Raw genomic sequence first — 11,991 nt, 5'->3', positions numbered from 1 at the left:
AAGCCGCACATTTTACTTTCAGAAATTAACGCCTGCCCAAAGGCTGGCGTTAATTTCGGCCGGCACCGGGGAAGTGTACAGAAAAGCAGAAAAAACTGCTTTTCTGTCCATCCTCCGACTTAATGTCATAGCGATATTAAGTCGGAGGCCCCAAAAGTAAAAGTAAAAAAAAAAATTAAAAATCGGCCTGCGGGTCGGAAGACGGACACTCAATTATGCTGGTGTTCGTTTTCCGAACCCGTGGCTGTCAGCGGGTTTGAGAACTGACGCCGGAAAAATTGAGCGTCAGCTGTCAAACTCGCTGACAGCCGCCGCTCCTGTCAAAAAGGAGGCGCTAGGGACGCGCTAGTGTCCCTAGCGCCTCCTTTTACCGTGGGCCCTAATTTGCATAGGCCACCCTCCTGAATCGTGCGCCCAGGAGAGTGGCCTGTGTGCTCGCTGGCTCTCCCGTGCGTTTTTCTGTATCGGCCTGTAAGTAAACTTGATTAATAGCCATTAATGGACTTCTCCTCCAAGAACTTATCCAAACCTTTTTGAACCCATCTATACTAACTGCACTAACCATATATATATATATTAACATAGTATGTAACTATTTATTGAGAATATTAAATGTGAATAATTCTAGCTACTATTATTTTTAGAATAATAAAATAATTATTTATTAATTATCGCTTAAACACACTCAATAGGAACAGCCTCCTCTTCCTCCACCAGAATGCCCAAGCGAAGTCACAGGGGATTTTTTTTTTTTTTTTACGCTATTCGGCTACGGAACGTTGTGATGACGGTATAGGATTTATCTCACGCGGAGGGCGCCCTTTCGTGGCCGAGAGGATATCTCTGACGCTCTCCAGGTTTGGACGCTCTTTGATGACGTAGCCATCAGTCAGCTGATGCGTCTCCTTCGCTGCCTCGGCGGCGGATAAACAGTGAGAGAATCGGCGGTGGCGGTGTTGGCAGCTACGGATTTCTGCACGAGGAGTTCGGGCCTTTTCCTGCGCTATGTCGCGCTGGTTCGCGCCATGGTCCAGCTCTATTAAGAAGCGGGCCTGCCGTTACCTGCTGCAGCACTACTTGGGTCATTTCCTGCAGGAACGTCTAGGCCTTGAGCAGCTCAGCCTGGATTTGTATCGGGGCAGCGGCAGCATCAGGGACATCCATCTCGACATTTGGGTGAGGAGAAAGAAGGATAGGGGAGAATGGAGGGAAGGAGATATGGACCTGGTCAGTAAAGCTTGGATGGGGGAGAGGTCAGGAAGGGCATCAAGTTTGATAATGGGGTGGAGAGAAAGATTGGCATGATTGGATATTTGGAAAAGAGAGAAGAAACATCCCCCTTGATGTATGGGTGAGAGAATTTAAGATACTTTTACCTGGATCTCTGGGGCAGGAGAGAAGGGCAGGAATAAGTTGGATTCAAATGGATAATTGGGAGAGGAAGGGTATTCTTCTCAGATACCTATGAAAGAAGGTGGAGGTGATATCTACATGGGTATTCTTGGGTCCTCCTGTCATGCCTTTGCCCACCTTCCATTTTATTATCATCTTTTGTACACATAACACATTCTTTTGTACCTGAATAAGGAATGACTGGAGCATCTGGGGTGGGGTAGACCTAGAAGAAGAGACTGCTGAGCTTCACAGCCCCCCATCCCCCATGTGTTTAAAGAGGAGAATGTGGCTACTTCCTGGTTCAGAGCATGAGGGACAGAGGTGTCTCTCTGGAACAAGGCAATCAGTAAGAGGGGGAGCCCAGATGATTCCTGAATAATTAAAAAAAAACAAAAAAAAACCAGGACTCCTAGAATGCCCTAAAACCAAGGGAGTTAAATGTAAAGAAAATCTAGACATGCACCTGAATATCTGGGGCAGAGGTAAGCAACTCCAGTCCTGGAGTGCCATAAACCAGTCAGGTTTTCAGAACATCCAGAATGAATATACATACATTGGAGGCAGTGCATTGAAAAATACATCATGCATTTTCATTGTGCATATCCTGAAAATTAGAACTGTTTGTGGCACTTAAGGACAGGACCAGCATTGTTTACTCCTGTTGTAGGGATAGAGTGAAGAAATAAAACACACAAACTCAGCAGGACATGTACATTACAGGTGGGAAGAAGAGTAAGATTGCAAAATGCTTTTTGCTTATCTAACACATTTTATCTGCACTATTAATCTATGTGCATGCTTGAGGTTTATAGAGAGAGGGATGCTTTCCTCAGACTTTGGTTATCACATCTGCTTGCATTTTTTGTGACATTACCTATGCAGAATGGGGGGAAATATATAGATAATGAATACAGACTAATCACGAAGTATAAATCAGGATATAAAAACACAGTGAATATGATGGAAGATGAGGCCCATCAAGGTGCCCCATTTGCTTTTAACTCTTTAGCTTCTTTGTAGCTTATTTTGTTAAATAATATTGTGTCTTATGACTTTCAGGTATATAGGGAAAAAGGTTAGTTTAGATCAGAACACATCCTGAGCTGGTGTCCATGTTCACTGCAGGCACTGTCTGTGAAACAAAACAAAAAGAATGGTATTTTTTCATTAACAGATGGAATGGGTGTTAGTCACAGAGAAGATGGAAGGTCTCATTTTCTGCCCTATAAATAGTTACATCATGATGCATAGGGCCAGGCATGCATGTTGGTTCAGTGAACGCTGGGGAAGAGCTATGGTAAGGATGTGGAAGGAGGTGAATACTCAGGGTGTGAGCAGGACAAAGTACATCCTTGTTTCTCAAATTTGCTGTGCTTCCTTCTTTTGATTAGAGTTTCCTGCCTAATTGAAATGCCATTGGAGTTACTTTTGTTATTAGAGCACCTTTATGCCCTGAAGCCTTCCTACCGCAGTACAGTAATTGGCAGTAGGTGGAACATACTTGATTTGCTGTTTGACTGGTCCATGTGAATTATTATATTTTTAATATAAACAAGCCATTGGCCCACAGAGTGGATCTAGAGGGCTGTAAAGAGTGACTTCTGCTTGTCTAGATTATAAATTGCCTCGACCACTTGGATATGTTGCTTTCTGTACAAGAGACCCTTCTGCAACTGGAGGCCTTGCTGACTTATTTGGTTACTTTTTTTCACAATTTTCTTATCTTTGTCACCCTTCTCTAATTTCTGTAATTGGTGGCAGCACATGTGGCCACTGGGCATAAAAAATGCCCAAACCTTTGATTTTTCAGCTGGTTTTTATGGAGGGGTGCATATGACTTTAACTATTGTCTATATCCATTATCAGTCAAAAAAAAATCCCCAAAATATATCTAATTATATTTTTGACATGGCAGTTTCCTCCTGTTTCTTTGAGCTTTCAGCTTAATCAGGACTGGGATCTGGCACCAGGAGCCTTCATCAACACCCAGCAGGGGATTTTTCTCCTCTATTTGATATCCTTTCCCAGTTCGTTTAGCCCAGTCACGTCAGTGACGGTCCTTGGCTGGGGGCCACACATCAACTGTAGACTGTCACTTCAAGAAACCTGTAGTCAAGGGACCTGATCCTGGCCACTAGTTGTTGCCATTGTTTGAAGACTGGGACTCCCCACCAGGGACTAAACATTGCCTCTGCAGCATCCCCACCAACCCAGAGGGTAGAATATGTGACTCAGGAAATGAGCCCAGGTATCTCTGCATGACCAGGTCATCCATGATTAGTAATCTTGGAGTAGTTTTATTAAGATGGGTAGCTTCTCATTTTTTATAGCAGCACTAAGAAGTCCTTTGCACACCCACAAACACCCTGACTTTGATAATAGATTCTGCCTTTATTAACATGTAGCACAGAATGTATAGTAACATAGTAAATGATGGTAGATAAAGATGCAAATTGTCCATCCAGTCTTTTTTTTATGGAAAGCCAGATCTGATCAGGGTTTATGCTCCAAATCCTGATAGGAATGTCCTAATGATTACCCCAGATTTCTTGTGTAGGTGTTTCATTACTTTTCTCTCCCACGTTGAATCATTTGAGTCCATGGGAGCAGGAAGGGAGAGAGTGACTCCGCAGCTTGGAGGAGCCAAGTGAAAAGGAAGCCATGACAGCACCTTCCTTTCGCACACCTTCCCAAATGGACTAGAAGTAATGTTGTAAATGAGTTATTAATCCTTTTATATGTAGTCTCAGATAGGACCCTTTAGCTTCTTGGGGAGTCTTCTGCTCTCAGGTCGAGGAAAGCAAATAGGCACAGAATCCTCAGATAAAGAGGAGGTAACTTTATTTCCATCCTTAGCAGCATGGTTACAATGCCCAGTCTGCCAAGACTTAGCAGAGCTGTGCCTGGAAGCCAGGCATCCCTGAACCAGATTTCTCTTCCGTCACCTCAAACCATTCATAGACCCTTTAGATTTCTGAATAGTCTTCCACTCACTGATCTGCCTTGCTATTAACTACTGTAATTTGCTCTATATAGGATCCCCACAGACTATTTTCGGACCTCATCCGTTAGTACAAAATGCTACTGCCATTCGTCTTACCGGTACCAATACATATGATCTTATATCTGCTGTCCTACAGACCCTCCGTTGGTTGCCTGTTAAGTAGCATATCCAATATAAATTGGCAATTGTATGCCATAACCACATTAATAATGGCTCCTCCCCATGGGTCAACTCTACCTGCCATCTTTCTACCCCTCCCAGAAACTTTAGATCCTCCAGTCAAAATTATTTGGATGTTCCATTTCCCCAAACGGCATGCCTGTCTGTTACTCGTGAAAGGGCCTTTTCAAGAGCAGGTCCAGTATGCTGGAATTCCTTCCCCAAAGAATTTAAAAATGCTTTTAAAACAGGCTCAAGTCAGCTTTTACAGCAAGCTCTTACACTCTGCCCCCTTTTTTTGCTATATGAGCATTCCTTGCTCCTAGTACAGCCCCTAGAGATTTATTTTGGAAGACTTCATAGCATTCCTTTTTTTGTTACATTTGTGCCGATGCTTATTTTATTGTGTGTCATTGTACCCCAGCCCGAACATCGGAAGGTGCAGGATGTAAATATTTTTAAATAAATTAAATAAAACAAAAATAAAGTGAACTCGTCAGCCCTGGTCTGGAAACTAGTCCGGATGGGGGTCGCATTTCCAAGAAAGTAATACACCCATCCTAGGGAGAAGGCACGTGTGCTTTTGTATCTGGGACACAGTCTCCCTCCAACTCCCTCAAGATATCTTGGCTTCAACTCCCTCTGTTTTGCCAGTTTGTCTGAAGACCTCAGGTTACTTTACTAACTACAGAAGCCCTCCCTTCCCCACCTGTTGCCTGCATGACTGACATGGAGCCTGTCCTCCCAGGGAAGCTATGTATGAAACAAAGAGGTGAAAGCAAAAACTGTCCTGCCTAGATGGCTTAACACCCCTCTCCCTCTCTTGTGTGAAAAGGCAGACAGCAATACACAGCATCTGTAATGCACCAACTGTTTGGAAAATGTAAAGCAGCTCATATTAGAGATACATTGTTTTTCCATGTGGTTACTGTTTTGGTCTGATTATCCTCTTCTCCCTTATCTCCTTGTAAGGCTTCTTGCTTGATTACTTTGTCTGTCTCTCATTTGGTCATCAAAGAGCTGATGCTCCCCCCATCACTGGACTTGATGTTGGCAGAAAAGGAGGTGTTTAAAGGATTATTGGCGTGACAACTGATGGTTGTGTATGATGGTACCTCAGGTTTGCCAGTATGGAATTGTGCAGTTATAGATTCTAAGTGGAAGGAGGCAATAGTATAGGAAGAGTGTGTGAATGGAAGCTTTCATTGTCCAATTAGTGATCCCCCTTTCCTGGGTGTGGTTCATAGGCTCCTCAGACCTCTACCACATGGACTTGATAGTAACATAGTAAATGATAGCAGATAAAAACCACAATGACCCATCCCTCTGCGCAGTAGTGATTGGGCCACTTTGAGTAGATGTGTATACAAATTCTCAACCCAGCACCGATTGCACCTGTTTCCCTTTTTGAGTTGTAATTGCTGCTCTGTGCAGGTTACCCCAGTGTTTCATTACCATTCTCTGGCCACTAGGGATCCTCTGTGTATCTCCTGCTTTTCTGAACGCTTTTGCTGGTTTTGTCTCCACCACCTCCACTGGGAGGGTATTTTAGACATCCACTACCCCGAGTCTATCCATTTGGATTACATCATGACCCTATCCTACAGTTTCCGTGCCATTGAAAAATGTTTGGGGAAAGAGGAAACATGGTTTTAGAAAGGGAAATATTGCCTTACCTACCTTTTTAGATTTTTTTGAAGGTGTAAATATGTAGATAAGGGTGAGCCACTTGTTATAGGGTATTTTGATTTTCAGAAGGCATTTGATAAAGTTTTCCATGCAAGACTCCTTGAGTAATTAAAGTCATGGGATAGGAGGCAGTGTCTTATTGTGGATTAGTAACTGGTTAAAAGACAGGAAACCAAGAGTAGGACTAAATGGTTAGTTTTCCAAATAGAGAAGGGTCATTAGTGGAGTATCACAGGGATCTAACACTCATAAATGATCTGGAAAAGAGAACAATGTGATGAAACACTTATTTAAAGTTGTTAAAAGAACAGCAGATTGCAAGGAACTGCAGAAAGGACTTTGTGAGACTAGGAGACTGGGCAGCCAAATAGCAGGTAAAGTTTTAATATGGAAAAGTGCAAAGTGATGAACATGGGGCAAAATGAATCCCAAGTATAGGAACACACTGGGTTCTGTATTGGGAGTCACCACTCAGGAAAAGCACCTTGGAGCTATTATGAGCAATACATTGAACTCCATAGCTCAGTGTATAGCAATTGTCAAAAAAGCAAATAGAACATTAGGAATTATCAGAAAGGGAATGGAGAATAAAATGGAAAATATGCTACCTCTTTATTGTACCATGATGCAATCGCACCTTGTGTGCATTTTTGGTCTCCCCCATCTTAAAAAAGATGGAACTGGACAAGGTGCAGAAGAGGGCACCAAAAATGATAAAGGGGATGGAATGGCTCCATCTGAGGAGAGGCTATGCAAGTTGGGGCTCTTCAGCTTGGAAGAGAGACTGCTGAGATGGGACATGATAGAAGTTTATAAAGTCATGGGTGGGATGGAATGGGTAAAGAACAGTTTACACTTTTTCAAATGCCAAAACAAGGGGACACTCCATGGCTCTAGAAACCAGCAGATTTAAAACAAATCGCAGAAAATATTTTTCACTTGGTGCACAGTCAAGCTAGGAAATCTGTTGCCGGAGCATGTGATCAAGATGACTAGCAAAGTGGAATTTAAAAGAGGTTTGGTCAAGTTCCTGGAGGAAAACTACATAAAACATTATTAGTCCTAAGAGTATAAAAAAAATAGATATACTTTCTGGAAACTGCCAGGAACTTGTGACCTGCATTGGCTACTGTTGGAAACAGGATGCTGGGCTCCATGGACCATGATCTGATACATAAGAATGTAATACCATACTGTATCATATCCTCTCTTCTAGGGTATCCCTGTTAAGATCCTTAGGTTTCATCTCAAAGGGCTTTTGATGCAAACCTTGCATGATTTTGGTTGCATTGCTTGTGACTCTCTGGCCTCTCTTTATCCTGAGATAGTAACTTTCAGAACTGAATGCAGTACTCCTGGCGAGGCTCGCCCATGTAAAGTAGTATTTTTTTTTCTGCTGATTATGCTTCTCTGTGCACCCAAGCATCCTACTGGTTCTGGCCATTGCCTTGTCACAGTTTTGCTATCTTGAGATTATATGACACTGATGCCTCAAGGTCCCTTTCTTGATTGGTGCACATTAACTCTTCACCACCTATTGTGCATACTGTTCCAGCAGATTTCTATACCCAAAGTGCATGATTCAACTCGTTTTGCATTGAATATTTGACCACTCCTTGAGCTTTCTTAGATCATTTATCATTTTGTCTACTCCCTCAGAGTTGTCCACTTTGTTGCAGATCTTTGTGTCATTCACAAAAAGGCACATTTTTCCTCTAACTCCACTGTAATATTACTCTCAAAGATATTGAATAGAACCAGCCCTAGGACCAGTCCCTGAGGCACTCCTCCTCCTAGTGAATTCCATTTTCCATTACCTTTTGTCATCTATCCTGAACCAGTTTCTGATCTAGTCCACTGTGTTGGGACCCTTTAGGCTCTACAGTTTTATTAATGAGCCTCCTATGTGGGACAGTATCAAAAGCTTTGCTAAAATCCAGGTAAACACATCCAATGCATAGTCTTGATCTAATTCTCTAGTCAGCCAATGAGATTCATTTGACCAATTTACCTGTGGTTAAAAACCACGCTGTCTGAGATTCTTCAAACCACTTGATTGTAGATAGTTCACTGTCTACCTTCAGTAGAGTCATCATTTTTCCTACCACCAAGGTGAGGCTAACCAGCCTGTAGTTTACAGTCTCTTCTTTGTTACCACTTTTATAAATAGGGACAACAACTGCCCTTCTCCAGTCTTGCGGAATTATGTCTCCATGGTTGTATTGAATAGGTCCTTCAAAAGACACACTAGAACCTTAATGAGCTTAGTGTCTCATCTGGCCCCATGGCTTTGTCCATTTTTAGGTTTGCTAGTTGCACACAAATTCTCTTGTCCATAAATATTGTATCCTGATTTCATTATATTGTTGGCAACTATCAGCTATCCTTTTTCAGTTGGCAAAAATTATTTATTAGCATTTCTGCTTTATCCTCATCTCTCTCCATGCATTGTGCCTCATCTCCTTTCAGTCTTACATTCCTTATTGTCCATGTCAGATCAGTCTAGACCTCAGATGTGTGGACTGGTGCTGCAGCTATGAATAGGCCACTCTTGGGAGAACTTTAGGTCCAGATTCCAGGTGGAGCATAAGCCAAGTCGTGGGGGTTGTTCTGTGCAGCTGTGCAAATGAAATAGCTCACCCTATCCCCCTCTTATGAACCAACTGCATGGGATCTGAGTTCCTGCACCAAGAAGTCAAGCACCAGGGGGAGCTCCCTAGTAGCTTTCTTTCCCTTGTTGGGTTCAACAGCAGGACTGAGCTCCTAGGGCAACAGTCCAGATAAGTGGTACTGATTTCCCTAGTAGAGCAGTCTCCCAGGTCAACAGGTCCAACAAAGATCATTGATTTGCCTGGCAAATTGATTCCCAAGACAACAGGAGAGTTGGTAAAGAAGGAGCTAAGAAAGAAGGAACACCCCAGGCAAGTCTTGAGGGTGCCTTTCGGTAGCTTGCAGTATTGACTGGGTTATGCAGAATTCAGACCTCACCTGGAACACCAGCAGATCAGGTGAGCAAATAGCGCAAGCAAGACCGGGTGGATTTTCCCCGGTTTTGAAAAACCCTGTACCCCGTGAGGGTGGGCAGTATTGTGGTGTACAAGAAACCAGTACACTGAATCAGCTGAATCTGTGCAAACATTTTTGTTTACTTGCTTTTGCTGCTGAACTGCCAGTTAACCAACATCAGATAAGTACTTGGACTCCGTAATTAACTGCTCAAATTCTGGCAAGCTGACCCCTGTAAGAGAGAATAATGCTGTTATCTTTAAATTTTTATGGTTTTCAGCAATTTTACCTTGTTCATTTGTATATTTCATATGTAACCTATATTTATTAATAAATTGCTTTGATTTTTGGCAAGAAAATTCATAAACTAAATTTAAACTGTTTGGCCTTGTTGGTGTGGCTATATAGCCAGTTAGCTCTGATCCAGCTTTAGGAGATTAGATGGACTCAGTAATTAACTGCAGAAGTTTCTGGAAGGACCACACCTGTAACAAGTGTTTTCCGTGGACATTGGGACAATCCGTTACACAATTGGGTGACATTTGATGCAGAGTCAGACACTGCTCTCCTCAGCTCAGAATTCTAGACTTTTTCCTGAGCATGCGCAGTACATTCGTGCCAGTCCCACTTGTATGTAGCTGACTAAGAAGAACAGGTTAATATATACAAGAAGATACTTTCCAGGAAGGAGGGTTGTGTCGTGCAATTGATTGCCTCACTGTCCATGGAAAACACCTGTTTTCTACCTCCTTTGGACTCAAATAGTAAAGGATGACATGCAATGTTCTGGTATAGTCTAACATATAGAGCATACTTTCCTCTGGATTGCAGTGAGGAGGGTAGAATGAAGGTAGAACAATGGACTGATTGACATGAAAAGAAGAGACAACTTTAGGCAGGAACTTAGGATACGTTCTTAGGAGAACTTTATTTTCTAAGATCTGTGGGGGGGGGGGGGTGTGTGTTGTTTTAACCATGAGTGCCTGCAACTCACTGACCCTCTAGGCTGACATCACAGTCATAAGGAAGACAATCTTCTAGGTAAAGAAGCAAACATCTGCAGAATCCAATGGTTCAAAGGGAGGCCCAACTGCCCAACGTGAAATTGAGGTCCCACTGTACTGGAGGTATATTCAGCGGAGGCTTGAGGTTGAATAGGCCTTTCATGAACATAGAAATGAGAAAGCCCTGGGATACTGGTTTTCCCTTTATTTGGTGATAAGCAAAAATGGCACTGAGATGGACTTTGACCGACTTGGTTTTCAAACCCGCATCAGAGTGAAGCAGATATCATAAGAGACCCATTATTGAGCAGCTAATGGGAAGAAAGTTCTGAGAAATACACCATAAAGAAAAACCTATGTACTGGGGGCAAGATGGCCGCTGAGTAGTTCCAGCGAGAAACGCCGGAGAGGGAAGCTGTCGGTATTTTCCTCTGTAAACTTACGCTTTGAAGAAATGCCGCATACGAAAAGAAAGGGCCGACTGAGGGGTGAGAGTGCCATCTCGCCTGCAGAAGACCCCCGACAGCCACAAATCTCTGGTTTTTTCGTCTGTGCAGCATCTACTAATCCGGGTGGCTCGATCGCTGGAGGAGTTGCTTCGGAGCATGAGCCCTCCCCCTTGACCTTTGATACTACTCTGAGCCCCAGATCACCGAGGAAGCCCGCTCACCCTGGAGACAGCGAGATACCTGGCCCTACTTCGGTAGAAGCAGGAGCGGCCATATTAATGGCCTTGGAGGAAAACCCTGGTAGTCAGCGATTAGGAGCCTTGTGCACCAGCGTACAACAACAGCTGAAGGAGGCGTCTCCAGGTGAGGAAGGTGAAATGGGGAGCCCTGCAATGGCTTCTTCTCCGCTGGCCTCAGAGATTAACCCCCTTTCATCGATACCAGGTACAAGGGGGAGTTTGAGAACTGTGGAAGAAGTGGGGATGGAACGCTTGAGATTACTCTCTCTTTCCCCTTTAACAGTTAAACCTGATGTAGTGACTCTTGAGGGTATTTGGACAATGCTAAGCTCCATAGAGAGCTCTATAAAAATACTCTCAGCAACAACTGTGGAGATACAAAAACAAGCGACTGCAAACAACAATTTGATAACAACATATACAAAAAAGACTGACTATGTGGAAAAAAGACTTGTTCTAATTGAGAATAAGCAAACAAAATTGATTGTATCTGAAACTAATACAGCAAATAGGTTAGAGTCAGTTGAAAATGCTTTACGGGCACACAATCTTAGAATATTGAATTTTCCTTTAATCAGATTAATTTCTCCAATAGAATTGTTTAAAAATTATATGATTCAGATTCTTAAGATACCAGAGAATGCCTTGCCAGTGCTGGTAAAAGCATATTATTTACAACAGAGAACACAAATACCAGAACAAGAACAATCACTGGATGTAACTAATTGGTTAGAAATGTCTTCAGATGCTCAGATAAATGTACGGAGATCAATGTTAGTCTCCTTTGCTTTCCTTTCTGAAAGGAACCATGTGCTTCGCTTGTTTTTTAGGAATCGACAAGTAAATTTTTATGGAAGCCCCATTTGGATTTACCCTGATGTGGTTAAACCCACTCAGTTGCGAAGAAAAGAATTTCTTAGGCTTCGTCCTGAAGCACTAAAGTTGGGAGCACGTTTTGTTCTGAAATACCCATGCAAGGCCTGCATTAGATATTTAAATGAAAATTATGTTTTCCTTGATCCTATACAATTGAGATCATTTCTAGC

General features: G+C 42.7%; 1 protein-coding gene across 1 annotated transcript in view; it reads left to right on the top strand.

Moving 5' to 3' along the window:
- The first annotated feature begins 859 nt into the window (after window positions 1-859).
- Window positions 860-11,991, top strand: part of ATG2A (autophagy related 2A) — a 291,079-nt gene continuing 279,947 nt past the window's right edge. The window contains exon 1 of the mRNA XM_029611010.1: window positions 860-1,176. Coding sequence (XP_029466870.1) covers window positions 1,006-1,176 — 171 coding nt within the window. The 5' untranslated portion in view covers window positions 860-1,005. The remainder of the gene's footprint in view (window positions 1,177-11,991) is intronic.

The sequence above is a fragment of the Rhinatrema bivittatum genome, chromosome 8 (assembly GCF_901001135.1).
Source record: "Rhinatrema bivittatum chromosome 8, aRhiBiv1.1, whole genome shotgun sequence".
NCBI classification, from domain to species: domain Eukaryota; kingdom Metazoa; phylum Chordata; class Amphibia; order Gymnophiona; family Rhinatrematidae; genus Rhinatrema; species Rhinatrema bivittatum.
Note: the sequence above shows the minus strand (reverse complement) of the source record. Positions and strands in the feature narration are given on the sequence as shown.